At 44.8% G+C, this 22902-nt stretch overlaps 1 protein-coding gene and 1 long non-coding RNA gene across 7 annotated transcripts in view; one reads left to right on the forward strand and one right to left on the reverse strand.

Moving 5' to 3' along the window:
- The window catches only part of LOC106018765 (uncharacterized), a 45213-nt gene extending 25334 nt beyond the window's left edge, over positions 1-19879 (forward strand). Inside the window, exons 6-10 of one of the 5 annotated variants that reach the window (XR_011803462.1) lie at positions 9425-9560; positions 10126-10311; positions 12043-12099; positions 12261-12353; positions 16308-19874. This is a non-coding gene — a long non-coding RNA (uncharacterized lncRNA). Of the gene's footprint in view, positions 1-9424; positions 9561-10125; positions 12100-12260; positions 12354-16307 lie in introns of all 5 variants that reach the window. The other 4 variants (XR_011803461.1, XR_011803459.1, XR_011803458.1 and 1 more) reach the window with 4 other exon arrangements.
- GABRP (gamma-aminobutyric acid type A receptor subunit pi) overlaps positions 794-22902 on the reverse strand; it is a 40543-nt gene continuing 18434 nt past the window's right edge. The window contains exons 1-11 of one of the 2 annotated variants that reach the window (XM_072023592.1): positions 20075-21012; positions 19896-19950; positions 14274-14363; positions 12878-12990; positions 10582-10649; positions 8856-9073; positions 7942-8024; positions 5728-5865; positions 4245-4397; positions 3521-3714; positions 794-2877 (exon numbers count right to left, since the gene is read on the reverse strand). In XM_072023592.1, coding sequence (XP_071879693.1) covers positions 2563-2877; positions 3521-3714; positions 4245-4397; positions 5728-5865; positions 7942-8024; positions 8856-9073; positions 10582-10649; positions 12878-12990; positions 14274-14329 — 1338 coding nt within the window. In that variant the 5' untranslated portion in view covers positions 14330-14363; positions 19896-19950; positions 20075-21012 and the 3' untranslated portion in view covers positions 794-2562. Of the gene's footprint in view, positions 2878-3520; positions 3715-4244; positions 4398-5727; positions 5866-7941; positions 8025-8855; positions 9074-10581; positions 10650-12877; positions 12991-14273; positions 14364-19895; positions 19951-20074; positions 21013-22902 lie in introns of those variants that run through there. The other variant, XM_038186377.2, reaches the window with a different exon arrangement.

Genomic DNA, 22902 nt, shown 5'->3' on the forward strand with positions numbered 1-22902 from the left:
ACTGCCCTCTGCCAGGCACGTGTGGGACCACAACAGCAGCAGTCATGGCACTGGGCTGCTCCAGGACACCGGTGAGGCTCAGCTGGCTTGGTTCACTTGAGAATGTGTAATAGCAAAACTTAACTTTGGTCCCTCTGACATGCCTGATGTACCTGCAGTAGGATGGAGGCTTGCTTAGTTTGTCTCTTGGTTTTGGTATCTGATCCTCACTGAGAATTGATTTGACCACTGAAGTGGTCTCAGGACCACCAAGTGAAGGTCTTGTGTTACGGCAGGACTATGTAAGGGAGACAGTCATGTAGTGTGTTACTTTCAAAGTGGTGAAGTCCATCACTAGTGGCAAAAATGATCTGTAAAAGCAAATAAATCAGGAGCCAACACTTTCAAGATATTAAAGGTTTCTGAAGTTAGAGCAAAACATCTTCCTCTGGCCACCCCAACAGTTCTTTAATAATAATACCCTAAGCCACCCGAAGAAAAACTCCTTCCCGACCCCTTTTCTCTCCCTCCCTCCCTTCTTGCAGTTACCAACAGCAGCAGACTGAGGTGTCACTTTCCAGGGCAACATTTGGTTGCACAGAGGTGTAAGTTAGATCAAGTCCTGAGCAACCTCAAAGCCACAGAAGAATGAATGAATAAAGCAGCATCTAGCAAAAGCAAGCATTGAGAGTGGCAACTCCTACCTGTTCTGCTACAAAAAAAAATCCTTTTGTTAACATTAATATTTGGCAGCCGGTGTAGAACGCACAAGGGCATTTTAGTTGGGTTTTAAAGAAAGAAATTGACACAGAAAGAAGGCAATGATTTTTTTAATAGAGGATCTCTCTGGGGGGTTTGTGTTCATATCACCAATATTCACTTTATTACATTTTATGGAATGGAGTTTAAATGCCAGTATATACAAGCCAACATTTCATTATTGGAGTTTGTGTTTATTCACTTGCCATTGTCAGTCCATTCCCCTTTGTCTTTTTGTGCTGCTCTTTGTAAAATCTATGATTTATGAATATGTGGCTTAGGTCCTTCACAATATAGTGAGGTGGAGTGGTTCAATAAAAAGTTATTAAAGTAAAAAAAAATAAAAATCTATAGTTTGATGTGCTTTGCGCACCTTCTGTAGCAGGTCCCACTGCATGTGTGAGGCTGTAATACGAACTACATGCTGAGAGGCCTCTCAGACAAAACTCCTGCTGACCAGCAGCCACTGCAGGCAATTACGGTTTTGCCTACAAAACTGGGGTTGCACCCTCACATTTATGAAAGATACATAGACTAAAAAGAGGGGAAAAAAATCTGCCATAAAACCTTCATTTTAAAATCCAGTAGCCTAAAGATACATAGCACCAAATGCCATTTGGTTCCCAAAGATTCGGTATTTGCAGCGTGCAGCACGTATTTAACTCATTTCTGTAACAGAGCTCTCAGTCCTGCTAGTTGACGAATGAGTACAGCCCACTGGCAGTCTCCATAGCCCACTTAGAACATGAACTGCTGCAGAAACTTAGTGTTTTTTTCAGCCTTAAATAGAGAGTAAAAGATTGATTTGGATCATCGCACCCTGGCTCCCCACGCATGGCTTTTTTCCCCAGCAGCACTGCTGACTCACCGCAGCTGCAGAGCCGTACAAACAGGGGACAAGAATTGGCCGCTCTTGTTTATGGCTGGCAAGGAACAAGAGCTGCTCACAAGGCACTCTCCAGGGTGAAGAGGAATCTTTTTGTGAGGAAGACGTGGAGGTAGCAGAATCTGCTCAACTGCAGCACGACAGCAAACAGCACAACAGTAAGAGTAGGAGATGGATTACAAAACAGTTCTGCCGCCCCTACTTCCTGTTCCCAAATCTCCGAAAAAACACAGCTCTACCAACGAAGAGCCCCTCCACCTGCCTCAGGGATGGGTAACTTCAGCAAGTGAGGATTACCTCAGTGAGTCAGGCAGGCATTACGAACAGCGGGGCACAGAACCACGCTGCTGCCAGCAGCACTGAAATCACTGCTCTGGCACCGCAGCATCCCTGGGACAAGGAAGCGCCACGCACAGGAGCCCTTCCTCTGTGCACAGCACGCTGCTGCCTTTGGGTTCACTTCCTTGAACAGAGGAGCTATTGAGTCAGCCGCCACGATCCCTCTGTTGCTGTTATTTCTTGGAAACAAAGAACAACATCTATAATCCTACATCCTCTTAGAAACCAGAAGGTTCCAACCTACTCCAGGTTACCAGGATAATTTTGCCGCCTCTTGTAGTCTGTGTCCTGCCACATGCAGTCCTGTACGCCCATCCCTGGCCAGATTAGAGGCTGGATGCTGGAGTGGAGAGCCAGCAAAAGCACAAGGGCCCAGCAGAGCCACTCAGCTGAACAAGCAAATGTCCAGCGTCAGTGTTGCTACTGCTGGAGCACAAAGGCTTTGCATTTAACATACCCCACGCGCTGTTCTGCTCCGTACCTCAGGAATCACAACAGAGCATTTTGTCCACGGCAGATTCACTGAGGTCTGATACCTAGAGGCTCGCTGGCAGGATCCCTCTCCCACCAGAGTGGGAGAACAACGCAATCTGTTTCTACTAAAAATATAAATAATAAGCCCAATAAAACACATTGACCAACATAAAAAACAATGGAAAAAGCAATTTGGAGTAGTGGTCCACATTGCTGGGGTTCTGAATTGTGAAATAACCAATAATTCTGTGCATTTTGTTTCTCAAGACACGTTTGATTTTCTCATGAGTTTTCATGGTCAAGTCACTGCAGTTAATATTGTCACTCGAAATCTCAATACTTGTAAAACTGATTTTCCGCTTGTAGCTGGCGATGGAGCTGTTGAAGATGTTAGCGATGTTGACTTCTTCCATTTCTTTAGTGAGTTCATTTGCAGGCCCCTAAGAAACAAGAGCATTCAGTTACAGGGTTTGGCCTCCCCTGTAGAAGAAGAGTGCTTATCCATTAAGAGACCACATGGATGAAGATACAAGCACACTGCTTCATGCATATTCACCAAAAAAACAGTGTGTAAACCGGCCTTCCTGCTGCTGCCTAATTTTGAAAGTGCCCAAGTCCCAGAGGTGCCTGTTTCCATACTGTATTTATAGAGATCTTGAGTTCTTTGAACAAGTCTCATTCTTGATGTCACTGAGCACCCCACTGTTAATCTTCTGCAAGGCATCAGGCTGCCCTCACGTCTGCGTGGTAACCAGGTGAGGAACTCACCAGGGATGTGGGATAGTTCTCCTCCTCCCGACAGGATTTGGACCCTTGATGACGACCAAGCTACAGTCATACTGGAATATTTAATTTCTGCCACTGAAGCAGATCACTTTGAACAATTCACTGTGGATCTAGGGCTATTTGTGATCACTGCTATGGCATTTGTAGCACAAAAACCCCTGATGTTTGGTGACAATTAGGAGAAGCAGCTGTTAACGGTACCCAGAGCAGGAAGACTACTGGTCTTATTCAGTTAATGAAGGACTAATTAGTGTTGATCCGAGTTAACTAGTTTTATGAAGGTAGGTCAGACATTACCTCCTGAGGTGTTTTCGCTGTACATTTCTGTGAGGAGCTGTAGTGAGCCACTGCATATTCCACCAGGGCACCAAAGATGAAGCTGAAGCAGATGCCAAGGTAAACATCGATGGCCTTAATGAAGCAGTTGGTTTTTGAGAGTGAACTTCGTGAGCCGATCATCAGAGTAGTCATGGAAAGCACTGTTGTTACACCTGGGAAAGCAAAAAGGACAGACCTTCTCTTACAGACACTTAGGAAAAGACTTGGCCTGTCCTCTGTCCACATACCCAACAGAGGGTACACGGTGTCACCCGCTGCTGCTATACAAAAACAGCACGGCACCATTTAGCAGATCCAAATCATCCGTCAGCTGAATTGCTGTTGTAGCACTGACTACTAGCTCTGCAGAGGCTCTCCATGCCTTTAACAACTGGCTCATACTTTTTATACTTTCAATTAAAATGCAAATAAAAATCTCCCTCCACCAAAGCCTGTAACAAGGCACGTGTGCTCTGTCCTCTACTGCGAGGCTAACAGGAGCCTTGGCCCTACTCAGCTCTGCAGGGGGCACGTACGCCAGGCACCGAATCTCTTCCATGCTTCCTGCTGCTAACCTAGCCCTGCCACCACTAAAAGCAGAACGTGAGCAGCAGCAGAGAACTCGAGCAAACTGCCTTCTGCCCTGCCATGGAGGCTCCCCTTCCCTGCCGACCTCTTCTCCCTCCCTCAGGCAGCAACTCACCAATGCAGGTCCGGGCAGGAACTGAATCCAGGGTGATCCAAAAAGAAACCCAGGACAACATGACAAGCAGAGTAGATGGCACGTAGGTCTCCAAAATGAAATAAAGGATGTTTCTTCTCAGCTCAAACTGCAGGATCAGTCGTGGGTAACTGCCTGTTCACCAAAGGGAGAAACACAGCGAACGTGAGATTCCCAAGGACCCTCAAACTGAAATCGGGACCCCCCAGCACCAGACCTTCAGCTGATGGACATCAGCAGAGCCTCACTGAAATCATGGCAGATGCATTATTTACAAAAGCTTGACTTCTTGTCTCAGAAACCTTTTGCATCTAACATATCCTAGACAAAGGATGTATAAACGAACACCTGTATGTCTGTACATATACACAGAGTTGGCTGGCAGGAGATACAACGTGTGGCCTGCAGTGGGGCTCCTGAACTTAATCCACAGTGGGAATATTTTATTCTAGCATTGTAGCTCAGGGTGGGGATGAGCTGATACTTTCTTCGATTCTCTTTTTCAGCACAATGCATTTTTTCCCAAGACCCACTTTGAAGAGGCACTGCCAAATTCATTCTTATCTGATGGCTGAGAAATAAACACAAGATTTTCTTTTGATTTCAGCAGGCTTTGGCTCATGTCCCAAAGCATCCCAGCATCTTATCATCACAGGGATTTATATTCCCTGTGTTCATTAGTAATTTGTGATCTTTGGTAACTGATCTTTGTATACTCTAAAAAAATTCAGTCCATTTTTTAAAATCAGTTTGTCATTATAGTGACATAAGTGTTCAGGGGCTGGATTGCAAGTATTTTCAGGAGATAGTTCTGCTGCTTAAACAATAGCTCCCTTTGAAGTGTAGAAACAAAAACCGTGTTGTTCTTGGGCTGTGTACACTACAGTAAACAACAAAACATGATTATTCTTAAAACCTGGTCATTCTAAGGAAGATTTGTCCCTTAGAGTATTTATGCTGAAAGAGTATTTATGCCGAAGAGTATTTATGCTGAAAATTAAAAGGATGTTGAATTCTGATGAACAGAGGGATCTTAATCCATCAAAAACATGACAGAACTGTCATTTAGGAAAAAAAAAAAGTATATTTAGAAAGTGAATTTTACTCCCAGTCACTGTAAACACGGCTCCTTGCAGTATTTATAGACTGCAGACCTGCAAGGAGGAGAGGGAGTATATTCAGGTGTGTGTAGAGAAAGAAATTGAGAATTTAAAGGAAAAAAACACAACAGATTAAGTGAATGTAGTATATTAAAAGATCCATCTTTCCATGGCTTCCCATCCTCCAGAATGCCCTGATTGCAAGTTGGATTTTACTGTCTTTCTGTCTGTCTCTTTGTGGGATTTGTTCAAGAGTTCCTTGATTCAGGCTTCTTGAGTCAAAAGATAGAGGTCCATAGAAGGAAGGAGGTGGGAGGGGAGATCCTTAAGAGAGCTTTACCTGCTTTTCTGTTTCACTGCTTTACCTGTCTCCTGCTGTGACTTCGAGACCAGGGTGTAGTAACGTTCCACTGTGTACTGAGAGAGCCGCAGCTTTTCTATGCCATGGACAGAGTCGTTTCCTCTCAGCCATGTAAAGGTGACATCATTTTCATCATATCCCCCTAAGGAGAACAGAGACCCATGTTACTGTGGTGAGCCAATAACTGCCAGGTGTTGCTGTGCCCTGCCTCCTGGCTAGGAGCAGAAATGGCACCTCTGCAGCCTGGGCTGGACAAAAGCCCTCTTCCCATGTCACACCAACAGGGGAATTTTCATTGCTCTATTTTCAGTTTGCCGGTTCAGATTTGGCTGGGAACATGGATCGCTGCAAGTGATGCAAAGAACCCATTTCAATCATTTGTATTGGGTATTCCAATTTTAAAATGTTTTCACATTTTTTGAAGATAATTTAATATTCCTGCCATCCCCAGATCAGTTACACACTGCAGGACAGAACTACTGCTGTGCTCAACCCTTGAGCATATTCTTCAGTCACGCAAGGTGACACACAAACACATCCAATGTTCAGGCGACCCTGAATTCCTGCCCCAAAACAATGGGACAGATGAGACCAACAGCTCAAGCAGTTATCCGTGACCTCCACGCGTGCAGGATGACAAATTGCCACCAGGCATGTAAATGATAGTGCTCCGTGACCTCAGGTTGGACTACAGGATACCTCAATGTGAGGGATAAAGCTTGTACTGTGTCACCAGCTAGCCATTCACTTCAAAATTTTCACTTAATTTAGTAAATAAGCCCATCAATCTCACTAATTTGATCCTTTTATTAAGTGCCGTTCTTTGAGAAAACGAGCAGGGACACGTTTATGCTGATAATGACCTGTTCATCCTGGTAGAAGGAATCAGATGCAGTTGCGGCTCTATTTTTATCTAATTGTGTTTTCTTATTAGACACAAATTACCAGAGTTTGAGTATGATGAACTCGTAAATTAGGTGTCCAGGGTATGAATCCCTGCGTAGAATCCTAAGCATGTGACTTTTCGAAGTTTCTAAACAGTTTTATAAATCGTGGTTACTCTGGAAAATTTTATAATAAATGATAGATTGTTGTTAATTCATCTGGCATATATTTAAATAGCATTATTTCTGGGCACTTATCCTAATGAAACCTCCAGTGGGCAATGTGCATGTAATTTCATTGGAATTATACAGCAAGTGAGCATGATGTAGGACCCAATCACTTTTAAAGCAGGCCCAAACAAGCTATGCTTTAGCAGAAGAGGCCAATCATTATTATTTCAGGAGCTATTCTTTGTAATAAAGTTAACCATGGTGAACTAATATGATTTTAATGTGAAAATAATATGTGCTTCCTTAGGTGCCTCATGCTGCAACCCCAGAAGTTTAATCTGGTCTTTTCAGCTCTGAGATCGTAGATGTTGCTTTTTGTGACACAAAGCAGGAGAAGGGAGCTTGCTTGTTGGGGAGCTTCACAGCGACGTAACAGCAGCACTGTTCTTGCTGAGCTCCTGTGTAAAAGCCATGTAGTACCCTAGCATTTCTTGGGGTCTGTGCATTTACCTGTTACCAGCTCTCAGCCAACTTTGCTGTAGACGAATGTTTAATTTAAGAGCAGAATTCCCTGACTGTTCCTTTTTTTTTTTTTTTTTTGAGGCTTCCAAGCCTGAGACTCCTCTTGTTGATGAGGGTCCCTCCATCTCCATTACTGTAACAGACAGCTCTCACAGACAGGGCTGGATTGGTTTGGGAGATGCAGCAGGTTTAAGGGAAAATGTGTGAAGTTGTTCTCTGCTCCATCACGTGCACTTATCACCACAAGTTGTTTTTGAAGTTGTGTGCAAAAAGGACCAAATTTGGAAACCTAGCAGTTACTACTTAACCCTTTCTGTACAGAACTGAACTATTTAATTTACTCTTTGATGAAGATACTATTTATTACCACGTTTTTTCTCTAAGTATAAATTGCATAGTGACAGAAAAAAATTGAAACTCTGGATTACAACACAAGCATTTGAACAATGATCAAATAAAGTTGTTTTCTTTTGACCATTATTATTTACTGCTTCAGGAGGCCACCGTGATGAATGCAAATATTCAAAATATATTCAATATTTGAATATTGAAATATTCAAGATGTATACTTGCATACATTAGTCTTTGAATAAACAAATTTAAAGTCCTTTTTTTTTTTTTTCCTGGGGTGTTATACTTACAGCTCTCTAGCTGCAGTTTGCATGTTTGTGTGTCCATGGGATATTTTGACAGGTCCATGTTACAAGCAACAGTAGTAGTGATTCTGTAAGAAGAGAAAGAGCTCTGAAGTTGCAATAAAAGCATGTAACAGAATATTTCTACTTCTCATAGCTTACTAGACCACGAGGATCCTGTTCCGTTTAGAAAATTTTGACCTACAAAATGAAAGGAATGCTACAGTCAGAGAGAACCCTCCTTAAGATATGCTCTCTACAGCCATACTGATGAAAATGTAACTGAAGGAGGATTTTTGCCTTGCTGTGGTGGGAGCCTCAGTGCAGATTAACATGTTTAACAAGTTACCCCTTGTCACCTGAGGCACAGCACCTAATGGTGCATAAACCTTGGCTTGCTTTGATGGGGAGGGTGAACAAGTGTGCTTATGGCAGCTTGCTTGCATTGAAGGTGACTGAGACACGCTCCGTTACCTCTAGCTAGGAAGATCTGAGGCTTGCTAACACATCACTGTGCGCTTTTTGCTAAAGGTAAGAAATGATGGCTGCGTGGCACTGGATAACGAAATAATTCCCCACCATCAGTTAAACTTTTACTGTTAAGCTGTCCTCTCTCCCTTCCTCTCCAGCCTCCATCTGACTCTACTTGCCTTGTCCCACATAACATCCAAACCTGGGAGCTTTCTGAGCAGACCCTGCTCTACGCAGCACGTGTCATGTTGTGGAATCCTGCCAGATCCTCGGCAGGAGTTTCCAGGTGGCCAAGACTTTGGGTACCAGACCAGTTGAGTACTGTCACAGTTGGCTTGTTGGCCCCAAGCTCATCGTTACCTCTGACAGTTGCTATCTGCTCCTGTCTAGCATAATTCTGGAAATCTATTCTGAACTACTGCCACCAGTGAAGGCAAAGGTTGATTTACCTTAAGGCATACAGGATGGTACCATTAGAGAACAATCTTATGAGGCGGTTGCCCACAGTGACATCATGCAGGAAGGACCTTTTTGACTCCACGATGTACGTGTCTGGTACCCAGAGCAATTCCACTAGACGGGCATCCAGCGTGAAGCTCTTGTTGCCATGAAAGACTAACCGGGGATCTGTCCAGCGCTGCCGCAAATATATGGTAGCTGTGTAATCCTGGGGAAGAGAGAAAAAAAGGAGGCTGAGCATCCAGAACACATATGGCATAAACCATAGGCACATGCCATGCATGACAAGATGCAGAACTCACAGTTGTTCAACCTGTCAAAGCTCAGCACCAAATGCATTGCAGTAAAACCAACAGATCTTCATCATTGTTTTATTTATTGTATTATATTTCCCATATACTAATGGCAAATAAGTATATATAAGAACTCTGACATGTTCGGTATGAGAACTAGAGATTATATTCACAGTGCTTCAGTTTTATTTCATTGTGGTTTTAAAATTATTTTTATTTTGAAATGAGCAGTTACTGTAATTGACATTTCTGTGTCTGTTTTGCAGGTAAGAAAACAGATGGGAAGTGAAGATTTGAGGCCACTCAGCAAGTCACTGATATTAAAAACCAAACATTGTCTAGAGCTGGAAAATTATATGTGTGTTACATATATAATGAGAGAGACATCTGGAAGAAATAAAGGTAAAAAAAATTCCAACCTGTTATTTGTTATTTGATAAGTAAGGTCAAAAAAAAAAACCACACGAAACTTGTAGCATTTTTTTTTTTTTAAACAGGACTTTGAATTGAAGTCATTAATTTGGCTTGAATTTAGCCTACCAAGATATATCTGCAGTGTCTGAAGTACTTGTATGTTGCCCCACCATAAAAGATCATGCAGTGCTCAGCTCTAAAGAGCCTCCTGGACAGAGACAGGACTCTGTTGTGTTATTTTGCTTCCTTCCTTACAGATGCAGTAAATACAACCAGTAATGCCTTTTAATTTCAGAAGGCCTGGTGTTTGTGTAACAGCATGAATCTGCTGTGTTTTACCACAGATATACTGCTTGTTTGTGGTGGACACTGCAGTTCTGTTTCATTTAATCTGTAATTTGTAGGATGGTTTAACAGAAAAGGAGCTTTAACCTGAATGAGGAATTCTCAGGAATGTTTGAAATCAAGCTGTAACCAGAAGTGGAAGGAACCAGACTCATCAGTGGTGGGAAGATCGTCTCTGTACATTTGAAAAATGTTATTTTTTTTCCAGGGGGGATGACCAGTCCATTGAGCCTCAGCCTCTCTCAGCTCAAAACCTCATTTCTCCTCCCTGAGGAGAGACGCTGGCTGTCTTCATACAGCACCAGCATGTCCAGCCGAGGCCAGCCCTACCCCACACAGAGGGCTGCTACGTGGAGGAAAAGGAAGGGAGAGGAAATTTCCAAGAGGCAATCAGGTGTTTTTGTTGTTGTTGTTTTGATTTTTATAAACCAGTAGTACTTTTGGGGTCATCACTTTTTACTTAGAAGCCCACATTATTATGGCATCTATGTAGTCTGCAACCATAAGCAACCCTTCTTTTCCTCACACCCCTGAAAGTGGTCAGACACAGGCAAGCAAAGCAGCTGGAATATGACAGTTTCTGTGCTGAACATATGGTAGCATAACGAGTCTCTCAGGCAGATCCCATTCTCCTCTCTTACAAAACACAAATTATTTCCCTTACCATGTCACTCTCCGATATGCTAGAAATACTGGCAATGTCCAGGCTCATTGCGATTTGAACAGGTTCTCCTGAGGAGGGAAAGGAAAGCTTAAGCAGAGAACAGAACCGGTCAGGATGCCGCAGTGTGGGCGCTGCTCCCAGCTTCCCACACACACGACATTATCTCTAAAACTGCAGAAGCCCAAAGGGCTAGACACAGTTTCAAAGCACTGTGCTCACAAATGACTTTATCGTCCAAAATGAAGCTGTTGCTGTTAGGGAATTGGAGTTCTGTATTTGGTGACGGTACCAGACTGCAAATATCCATCGCCATTAGCCGTTTAAATGAGGAGCATTTCAGTGGCATTTGCCAACGGGAAGCCAAAGCCAGTTTATTCCTTGTTACCCAGTGCACAATGTTTGCACAGTGGAGGAACAGCAAGCACTGCACAATTTGTTTCACACAAGCAGCTCTCTGAGGACTCTCCACAAGCAGGTGTCCACCAGCATCCCTGTTCCTCAGCAAGGAAAACCACGAGTCAGAAAAATTCAGTGATTCCTGAGACCACGTACGGGGTTACAAATGATAAATGCAACAGCCTTGGCCTTTTTGTTACACTGCTGTTTTAATTACGAGCAAATTTTCAGCATTCAAATCCTAATCCTGGTACTTAGCCCCTATTTTCTATTATTAACTCTTAAAATCCACCACAAGAGGGCAGCTGCTCCCCAGGAAATGACTGGAGAGCACTCACCAGGTCCTGCAATGGGCTGGGTGAACAGGTGGCTCTGAAAGAGGGTCATTATTATACAAGCAGAAAGACACAGCCTGTCCCTTAGGTTGGGCCCCATTTGTTTAATCCCAGCGGCTCCAGCATGACTTTGGGGCCCACAGATCTGAGCCTGTCCCATGGAGCACACGGTCACTGCTGTGCTGCTGCACACAGAGCTGCCAGCAGTAGGGCCTGGTGCTTTCCACGACTGCCCTTGCCCAGCTGGTAGCACAGCAGAGCCGTCTTTGTGGGACTTGCTGAAACTCCTTTTCATCATCTCTAAGTCACCTGTAGGGAAAACTACAGGACACTTTCTTCTAAATCTCTTTCCAGGTTAGAAGGGTTTGTGTTTTTGTTGTTTTCTGAAGTGTTCCAAACTCCACAATGTATTTCATTTACTTAAGATACATATTTTTTTCAGGTAGCTGTCATTTACATTCTTCCATCTTGTTTTTAGATATTTAGACACTTGCCACTAAAATTAATGACCAGAGGGTGGAACTGTGAGGACCTGGGGACGCTGGAGGAGGTCAAACATGAGTTACAACCACTTTTGTTTAATGGTTATAGGAGGCATAGTCTGGCATAGATGGCTGTTAAGCAATTCAGAAGCATCTGCTCACTTATATGACGGGCTCTAATAGAGCTTTTCTATTCCTGCATGAGACGTTTTGGGTATAACAAGCGGCTAAATTCTGTCTTGTCCCAGAAATTTATCACCATGGTCAGAAAAAAGGAAGGGGCTCAAAGCTGCCAGCAGCAGAAGGTCAGTCTGCAGGAGCTACAGTGGAAAAACATGCAGCTCCTGGAGGAAGCTGACGGGGAATTTTTCTACTGAGCTTTGTTTCAGTAACAGGTTCTGGCAGACAAGCAGAATTTATCAAAATTTTCATAGCTTTTTTTTAAGCTTTAATCAATATTTTTCAGGTGCTGAATGCCATTCTGAAACCCGTTGCTCCAAGTGGTTGCAGCATTTACCTGGGAGGTGGGAGACCTGACACCTAAGCCAAACAGCCTCGGGTGAGTTCCTAAATAACTGACTGTCCTCCAGGTGCTCACTCCCTGGTGTTTCACAAGGGTTTAAAGTAGGTTTAGTTTGTGTCCTAGTGTGAAGTGAAAGCACTTGTCAAAAAGGCATTATTTCTGGAAAGGAGAATGACTTATTCCTCACTGTCTACTAAATAAATGTGCGCGCACAAAAATAAAGCAGAAAATCACAAGGGGTAGACCTTAAGCAAAAGCATGCACAGTTAGTGCAGAATTTATTTACTGTCAGATCTTTCACAGGGGTGCTGAAGTTTTTATAAATTCCACGTTCTTCATAGATGGACACATTCTCATGCCCTGTATGTGCATGTGTGCACAACATATTCAAGACAACACTGGATGCACAGGGAGGAGGGCAGCTTTGGCTATGAGCTAATTTAAAAGGGACACAACCTCTTAAACGAGGGCACGCTAATGAAAGCTGAGAGCATGCTCACCCCTCCACACGAGCATTACAGACCATTCTTCAGACAATAAAATGCAGAGAGCCAACGTACCACCAAAGTAGGGCCTGAGGTATTTGTTGTATCCCACGGTGAGGTTCTCAAATCCAGGGAGGGATGTCGTGTCGCTGCTGCCCAGGTTGGATGCATGACCCAGCGAGCACCTCCTGGGGACACAAATAATGTCCTGTTACATGGGGCCAACCACACTGGGCACAGCAGGTGTGCAGCTGCTTTCCCAGCTTGTGCTCAAACAATCAAACTGCATAAAATGCTTACTAAAAATAAGTAACTAATTGAAATCATGAGCACTTAGTCACATTACTTAACTTGGCTGAATAATTAAAACCTTAAAGGGATGGGAATACAGCAAATTACCTCAACAAGTAACCACAGGGTTCAGACACCGAGGCTTAAGGTCATTCTTTAAATGTCCCAGAGAAGTCAAGCAAGGTCAGTATATCACCGAGTTACTAATCACCTGTAATCTCTCCCTTCCCATTCCCCCTCATAAAATGTATATACAGAACATTTCATTTTTTTCCTCCTGCTTATGACAGCCTGAGACAAATCTTACCGCCCAACAGCTCCTCCCTCCTAATCACTGTTACCCTAAACAAGCTTTCATCCTCATTTGTTAGTGTCAGGCAGCATCTCTACAGCTGCCATCAGGAGTAAAATCCCTGAGTACATTGGAAGGGGAGAGGTAAGGCAGTGAGCACCTCATAGACATGAGGAAAGTTTTGTGAGCTTGACTTCCCCAACTCTGTGCACACAGAGGGTTCAACCCCAATTTACTATTACAAGGTCAAAATTAACGTTTTGTGGACGGACAATACAGCTAGTACCTGGCATTGTGAGGTTCACAGAGCTGTACCATCGTATCAATAGGCTAGAGAAACAGGATTTGGGGACCATAAAAAGGTGAGTTTTATGGTGCAGCATCCCTGGGCACTGTGTTCATGTGCTCACTTGATGGAAACGTGAGTGACTTGTTGAGTTTGTTACTGCTCTGTGAAGGGCTGAAGGAGGAGCCGTCTCTCTCCCCAGTCTCAAACTGCTTTAAAGCTGAGTTAATGGTCCTTGGAGCTTTGCTGCAGGTTTTAGACCAAAACCTAACAGCAGAACTGAGCAGTTACTGCTTAGCATAAACTGTGTGAGAGCCTTTAGGACTTGAACACAGTCCAGGGATGGCAATAACTCAGCTGGGAGGCATGGGGGGAGGCATTTCCAGCAAAACCAGCAGACTTTCCTGCTCTTGAACAGGGAAAAAGGAGTTGCGCTGTCAACACACAGATTGTATTTTGGGGACCCGTGCAGGTTGCTGTTGGAGCACCCAGGTTTCTTTGGATGGGCTGGAAAACTGGATGCATAATTTCCTTTTTGGCCACAGTATTTATATTAAACATAATTCAGATGACCTGTACAGCAAAATAAACGCTCCAGTTACCTTTGGGTTGGGAGGAAAAGCCACAGACTGAAGAAGCAAAAATATCTGCAGAACATCTCTGGAGATTATTTCAGTATTTGTGCTGCTCTTCTGTGAAATAGAAAATTAAAATTTTGTGGTTTAAGGAAAACTGTTTTAAGGGAAGGGGACAGGAAAAGAAATGCTGCACAGAGACAGAACCCCACAATGACATTGAACTTTCTCAGCACATTGTGACACCTGCCCTTCCTTTCTAGCTTGTGTTGTTTTTCAGCACCATGCTATCTTAACACTTACCAGGTAAAAGACACTAGTGACAACTCAGCTCCTAAGGTCCTTCACAGGGTGACCAGATTTTAGCTACCGCTTTGTTTTAGAAGGGGATTTTCTTTCAGCATGGGTTGGTGATTAGCTAATGTTGAGAGTAACACCATAGAGAAAAGATTTATTAAATAGATTTATTAAATAAGTATTTAGGAAGTTCCTAAAGCTAATCGCACTCTGAAGCCATGAGAAATCTTTCCCACATGACAAATTCAGCATCTCATGGTTGCATGCTCCACTAATCACCTACCCAGAAATGTTGTAGCTTTGCACTCCATTAGCTCATACCTGGGGTAAACCCACGCTATTAATAGTAATGTTGGCAAGTCACTCAGCATGCAGTACAGGATGAAATCATTCTACTTCAAATGGGTTTCGTTGACTTTTCTGGGAGTGGAACCGAATCCTGGCTTCTGGCCTGAGACTCCCACAGGCTTGTGCTGGCCTTGGAGCTGGCACCACGATGGGAACACTACCCAAACTCTGCGCCGCTCAGCACCAGTGCTCTGCCTGAAGTGCTGCAGTCTCACATCTTACTGGGGGCACCAACAGCTCTGCCACTCGCCTGTTGGTGTTCCCACAGCAAGCTGCTGCAGGAATGGGCTGGTGAGGATACTGGAGATACTGAGCTGCTTGACCTGCTCCACTGTTATTTGAAGTGTATCCTGTGTGTCAGAGACCTGCAGATACCGGCAAAGCACCGTCATTCTTGGATGGGCAGGAGCTTTCCTCCTGATTGTGCTGTTACAAATTGGGAATGACAATGCGAGTCATTAGTCCCTGTGCCCCGACACTGGTGACAGCACAATCACAGGTTCAGATTCTGTGTCCTCCTCCTCATGCATGGCAGTGAGCACCTCAGCTTCAAGCTCAGCTATTCCACAGTAACCCGAGTATGAGACATTTTCTGCTTGGGTTAGGTCCTTCCTGTGGGGGTAGTTCACCACTGCCCAGAGGACACGCTGCCCTGGTGCTGTGCCATGGGACAGCAGTGCTCCAGGGGAGCGGGACATCTTCACCCTGAGCATTCAGGCACCACAAATGCAGGGCCTTGCAATGAGAATCCCACTGCAGAAAGACAGGAAGCTTTTCAAAATGAAATATGCTGTAATATCTATCTAATGTCCAAATTCCTAACAAGCCTTTTTGCTTTCTGCCTGAACATGGTGTTCAGATGCTTCCAGATGTTACCAAGGGCTCCTTGCTGTAACAATCATATAAGGCTAGAGAAATCATCTGCCTGCTTACACAGCATAAGGCCACAATTTTGATGAGAAAGAAGAATCAGTCCCATTAAAAGAACTTAAGACAGAAAGGATAATGCTATAAAGTAGCATTTGGTCAAAATATGGAAATTTATGAATTTCAGCCGAGGGACCCTTCATTAACATCCATTTTGCAAAGGAGCTGTGGTTGCTTGCATTTTTGTGCATCGGTTTCTAAACAATTTTATTGCATCTGGTCCTAGTTACTAAGACCTTATTTTGAAGAAAGCAAGCCAAACTCTATTTATTTTGATGACTAGTGGATGGAGACCTCATAAGTAGTAAAAAGTTGTCTTAACAACCCTGTTGTGCCACCAGTTAGCCAAAACGAAACACACAGTGCAACCCGTTATCTAGCAAAGACAGCGGAAACAAAGCAACTTGGATAAATTTATAGCTGCTGCTGCTGCCACAGACCTGAGCTAAACAATCTCCATTTCTCTATGCCTCTGCTAATTCTCCACAGAACAAGGAAAATCTTTTCTCCTTCTTCAGAGCACGGCTGTGAAGGGAAGTATATCAAAGGCTGGGAGGCAGAGAAAGGGTGCTCTGTAAGTACCCGAGAGCTAGAAACTCAGCATCCTGAAGTACTCAATGGCAAGAAAAAGGTGACAGCAGTGCCCAGAACTGAACATAACCAAAGCATTTCTTAGCTATTTATTGAAATAGCGAGAGACAGAGGCGTGCCCAAACTGTGAGACTGTGCTTTTTGTTGAAGACCAAGAATGACAGCAGGTCTGCTCCATCCCCTAATTCTGAAGGGCTGAGAGGAGTGAAAACACGAGAGGAGGAAAGCCACGGGCAGGTGCAGTAATTCTGTTCATAGGGAACAGAGCGAGAGGTAACAGATGTACACCACCACCTGATGGGGCCCCAAGAGGTATCCAGGCTCCTCCGAGCTGCTGCCCACGTCACCCTTGGTGCTGGGCTCCTGCACACCCAGCAGCACAGCGCAGCCCCGCGTCGCCTCCCACCTCACAGCTGGGAGTGCTGCCTGCATCTCACTCAGAGCAGGAGATGAGCACGTTCTCTGATACCCTCGTGGCAAATGGCATCCCAACGCCAGGCAAAAGGAGCTGTTGCAAGGATCTAGAAAGCCACCCAGAAAAGCAGCCCCATGTGATCAGCTGCTAAGCGTTAGATGGCAGTTCACAAGGTTTCCTCAAGCCACACTGCTACAAACTGCAGAAGCTGCCACACAGGCACATGTGCAGAGAATAAAAGCTGTTGAGGGAAGACAGAAGAAATAAATGCAGAAATAAAAACGTTGCATTTACTTTGCCCATTTAGGTGCTGCCTCTATTTATCAGGAAAATTTTCCTGATGAACTTGGGCATAACCTGCCTGTTGCATTTCCTTCACTCCGCAGGACACGCCGTGACAAGCAGCTTGTGCTGCTGGCAGCCCGAGGGCACCCTGTGTCCTTCCCCTGTGCTCCCCACACAGACCCTGCAGCACCCGGACACCCTCACACCTGAAGCCTCAGCCTGCCAGAACCAAACACAAGCAAGCCCACATCTGAAATGTCAGGACAGCCAGTTTCACTCCTGGGCTTTCATTCCCAGGCCAAGGTTTGAGGCACGTCCTGTCAGGACTCTTCTGTCTTGGCCACAGAGAGACGTGGATCGTTTGGCTTTGCCTTTGCTCTCCTGAAGAAAACCCCAGAGTGCAACCCAGGCCGCAGTTTCAGCACCTCTTTTGCCCATCTGTGGTCAGCGCAGCCAGCAGATGGGAACTGTGCTGCACACAGGCCGGACAGCCAGCGACTGCCTTTTTGTTCCCTGTATTCTCTCAAGGGATTAATGTTCCAGGGAAAGGCACCACTGTACCACCACCACCGGGAGTTTCCAGCTTCACGACTGCCACGTGGCTGCACCATCCCGTGCTGAGCTTTCTTTGGCCACTGGCACGAATGCAGTTGCTAAACACAATTACAGGCTGATGCACGAAGCAAACAGCACCACGTACCCTGGGATCAGACCTAACTGGCTTTGTAGAAACCAAGAATTCACATCAAGGTCAGCACGTTTATCTAGGCATGGTTTTGAGTGACTGAAGCCAAATTTATTTATTTCCTTCTTTGCCCTGCCCAGCCTGAGTTACGAGCAGCTGTCGGATCCTGAGAGATGACTGCTTGGGGGATGTGGGTGGGCAGCGGCTGCTGTAAGGAAAGGTTCACGGCACGACCTGCTCTCTGCACAGCTGCTGCAGGAGTTGTGCATTCTCATGATTGAGAGCTGTTCAAATTTTAACTTACTGACCAAACAAATCACAAAAAGCTTTCTGTTTCAGTTCATTCAAAGTGATTTACCTCTCAAGTTCCTCAGATTCAAAGTTTAACATGAAATAATTGTTTTCTGCTTGTTGTGTTTAACTTGAAATTTTGTTCTTCCCAGAACAAAGTTTTAATTTTTCATGTTAAAAATCTATTTTGGGAGCCCAGGAGAAAACATGGAGCTGTTACAAAGAAGAAAGCAGAGTTAACAGGAAAACAATTGTGTGTTGTATTTTTCTGCAAGCCACTCTTACTGGAAACTCTTAGTTATTTGACACTAAAATCAAATTACACAAAATCAATCCTATTGTTACAGAACTAAAAAGTTAGTGGGATGCTGTCACATGCCAGCAGATACAGGAGCTCAGACCTCAGCTGGCCAGGACGAAAGGAGACAGAAGGGGTGGGTGCAAGAAGAAGGGGGGCTGGAGGACCTGCAAACAGCACCAGTACCGGCAAGTGGGTAACACCAAAATGAACTTTCTAACCTTTTAGCTTTAAAATATTTTTGCTTTTAGCATTTTCTGAATAAAACAAGTCATTGAGAAAAGAGTTTAAGTGTGTTAAGCAAGAGAAAGTAGAACAAAGAATATTGACTTAAGCCTTTCATGTTTCAGTATTCTGTCAAAATCTGAGTTTTTCTTTTTCCTGATCTGAACTTTTTTTTTGTCCTGCTGATTTCTGTTTGAAGAACTCTAATTTCAGCCACTTTGCTGGTAACTGGACCAAGTCCAGGAGATCATTACTGGCTTGGTGTCTGCCTGAAACAGCAGGAGGTGGGCTTTGAAGCAGATATGGCAGCCCAGGTCCAGCAAGGCACGTGCTGGCTGGGGCAGGGAGTGACCCTGGCACGGAGAGCTGGCTGCTCAGGGCCGGATGCCGCCCATTGCATTCTGCTTTTTGCTTTTCACTTGCCTTGAGTGGTTATCTGGAGTCACAGGCAGGTAATCAGGCAACTTTATGGTACCCACAGAAATCCTTCAAGAACTTCTGTGAACTTTTGCTCATGGGGAAAAAAAAAAAAAAAAAAAAGAAAAGGTAGATTCTTTCCATCCATGTCACTGTCATTACATCACATGAAAAATGACCTCAGCTCCACAAAAAGCAGGCACTGCCGAGGTGACTGGCTGAGGCTGTAGCGCATACCTACACGTGTTCAAGGCAGTCCTTGCTGTGCTTCAGTGCAGGGCAGACCCTCAGCACCCACGTATGGGTCTCAGCGGGCAACAGGCAGCAGCACCCACACCAAAAAGGCCAACAGCAACCGCCCCCAGAGAGTCCCAGGCTGCATGACACATACCAACCAGGGTAATTTAAAAACAGAGAGCCCTCTCCTATGTGCTGGTACTGCGAGTAGCACACACATTTATGTGCCTTGACCTCACCTGTACTCCTCCTTTTATTTTACGGCAGTATGAGAGAGGGGAAACAGTCCTGTTATCTATATGACACCCCCTCACCCCCATACGCTACAGGCCTGATTCCTGCCTTACTCATTCCACTGAAGATCAGAAGTAACTCCAAGATGCAAGTAGAGTTTACATAAAATTAGATTCAGTCCTTTTGTAAGAGTGTTAAAACCACACCCAGGTAATGCATTTATGTTCTCAAGATGTAAACTCTTATCCTTCAAGCTGCTCTGAGAAGTGCCAGCTCATGCTCACATCTGCCCACCCAGCATGTACACAGGTCTGCCTGCAGCTTGCAGGGCTGAGTTCTTTAAATAAGTGCAGAAAGTCTTAAATCATATCAAAATGAAGGTTACTGAGATTTACTTACGTGAAATGCTTCCTCCAAAATGTCGTTTGCCTTCTGTCTGGTCAATTCATTTACTCTAAACAAATACAATGGATGTAAAACTTCTAAGTCATTACCATTTTATACAGTAACTTAGCATGCTTGAGGCACCTTTTTCTCCTACAATGGATAGCTTAACTCAAGCTGTAATCTAAACTTGCCTGCAATTTTCAGTCTCCTGTGGCTGCAGGTCCGTGAGCTCACAGCTGTCTGTGCTCAGTCACATTGGGCAATTATTTCAGAGCACGGGTTTCATTCATTCGGCAAACCTGCCCCTCATTGCAGGCGGGGATCCAGGGCTGGGTGCAGAAAGTTCAACTTCCCTCCTCACAACAGGCACAGAGATCACAAGCCAAGCAACATTGCTTTCTATGATTTCGCTCTCTACTTGCCAACCCTGAAATAGTAACCCTATATATACGGTCCCTCCCACCTCAGCACTTCTGCTCGCTCAGTCTCCTCCATTGTGTATGTGCAGGTATTTGATGTGAGACATAATTATTCTTGTTCCTATCAGCTGAGACAAGCACGCACAGCATTAACTCCCTCGTGGGACACAAAATAGTACACCCTTCCAAACTGTACATGTAAAGAAGTGGATAAAGGTCAGAGGATCTTCTTACACTAACAGTAAATAAAGCAAAACAGGAAACAAAGGTAATTAGGGAAAGATTTTACACGTGAGCAGAACTTGATAATAATGAGACGGTGCCATTTAGACTGAAAGGAACTAGAGGGTCAGAATGATAAATGAATGGAGAGGAGATGCATCAGACAATTAATTTCTAATTAATCTCCCATTATATCAGACCAAGGGCTGTACCAGAAGGCTACAGCAGAAACACAGCCACAACGTCCACAGTCAACACGTGGAGCTGCTTCTTCCAAGCTAACAGGGATTCAAAAACACTGAATGGGTAAATGTAAAACCCAGATGTGCTGGGTGGTTTTGGGATTGCTTTCCTCAGTCATCTTCCACAGCCAGGACAAAGGGGAACTGCTTTGTTCCAGCACTTCCTTGGCCAGTCTCCATGGCGGAGCTGAGGCGTGCACTGTGGCAGGCCCATAGGGCAATTAAGCAACGACGTGATTTAGGTGAGCGAGTGCTACCTGCCCTGGCCCATCCCTCCGGAGGAGAAGCAGGAGGGACTCGTTGACCTCTTGGAGGACAAAAGGAGCAAGAGAAGGACTCGCTTTCTTTTTAATTTGTCCTCGCTGAGCATCAGGCTCCTGCAAGCAGACGTGTCGCCGTGAGCCAAGCTGAGCAGCACCTTGCTGCAGGGAAAGGACCCAGCGTGGTCAAAGGGGGGGAGTGAGGACAAACAGAGCTGCCAGCGGCTCATTAATCGAGGGCTTGACAACACACTGATGAACAGGCATGTAGGAAAAAAAAATAGTGGATGGGGCCCCAAGGAGCACAGTTCAGACTTGAGCATTCATCTTACGTACATATCAGCCTGAATTTCTGTAGGGCAGTGAAATGCTCCTCTCCACAGTAAGTTTCAGGGAAAAAAACAGACATGTAATGTCTTGAAGGCCCCCACGGCCCATTTTTTCCTAACACATTTATTTTGCTGTTGCAGGCAGCACACTCAAAGCTGCCTTGTGACTGCGTTTCCTTCCATGCTGAAGTTCAGTTTTCTTCAATAAATGTCCAATGCCCACAGTGCTGCCATGGACATAGAAGCAGACTGCCAGCGTTTCTCTCAGAGCAGAATTTTGCTGTTTTAATAGATAAATACATTGCCTATTGCAGGAAGAGGAACAACTCATACATGAGTAAATAAAACCTTACACTGGAGCCCAGTGAACACACTCCCAGCAGTGTAGGGAACCCTGCAGCTGTCTGTGCCAGGAGTCTCTGCACTTCAGAGTTACCCTAACGCCGCAGCACGGTGGGATCACCTGGCTGCAAGGACATTTAGTGCTTCCCAGGAACGAGGCCCCTCAGAAGCTACCCCAGCCAACACACCGCGAGGTGACAGCCTGGGACAGCGCCTCGGTGCCTTTCCAGGTTTCAGGCTCTTGGCAGCACTTTGCTCACGCTGCCGCCGTGACCTGGGGTGAGGGCGCCGCCACCAAGCAGTGGGTGCTGCCAGCCCTTCCCTCGGGCACGCTGCCCCTAAAACAGTCTGGTCACGGTGCCTTTGTTAACCTCTTCTTAAAGACCTGTTCAATGCCATCTTTAATAGCGCAACATCCCATTCTATACAGCAATAAAACAAACAATGCTTTTAGTTCATTTTTTCCTCTTTTTAAATCATTCAAACAGCGTAAATGGTCCCCACTGCTAAGAACGGGGAAATACAGCCACCGAGAGACCCTGCAGACTCGCATCGTGTTATTTTTCCTCCTTATTTCCTTCATCCCCATTTGCCCAGACCCCGAAGCCACCTTGCAGTCAGCGTGGCAAAGCAGCCCTGTGGCAGGCATCGGTCTACAGAGCAGCAGATTTATTTAAGATAATCCTTCATATGAGTGTTCATCAATAACTGCTAACCTACTCCCTTAAAGACACAGATCAATTGACACAGCATTATAATCCCTTAAAATATTAATGTCCTATCAGGGAGACAATTTCACTGGGCCTAGAGACTCTTCCATTATTAGAAATTATGCCCCAGCCTTAAATAAATTAACTCAATAAATGTCTTACCATGAATACAAATTCCTGCTTAGGGTTTGCAAATAAAATGATTTAGAGCTGTTCTCTAAGGAAAGATGAGGTGTTTAAACTTGCAAAAGAAGAAGGGCCACCATATTCATTGGTCTTTTGTTTCAAATTGACATTTCTTTCCCCCCCCCAACTGAAGGCGTCCCTTTCAGAAGGGAGGGGGAAGTCTCTGGAAAATTAATTTGCTACATTTTTCTTAGGCTGGGCTTTATGCTTTCGGTTCTGCAAACGTGCAGACCTGTGCTCAACCCCAACGGCAGCGCCTGCCTCTAAGGGCAATCTGGATCCCTAAGCGAGGCTTGGCCCCAAGGCTGA

The sequence above is a fragment of the Anas platyrhynchos genome, chromosome 14 (genome assembly GCF_047663525.1).
Source record: "Anas platyrhynchos isolate ZD024472 breed Pekin duck chromosome 14, IASCAAS_PekinDuck_T2T, whole genome shotgun sequence".
Taxonomy (NCBI): Eukaryota; Metazoa; Chordata; class Aves; order Anseriformes; family Anatidae; genus Anas; species Anas platyrhynchos.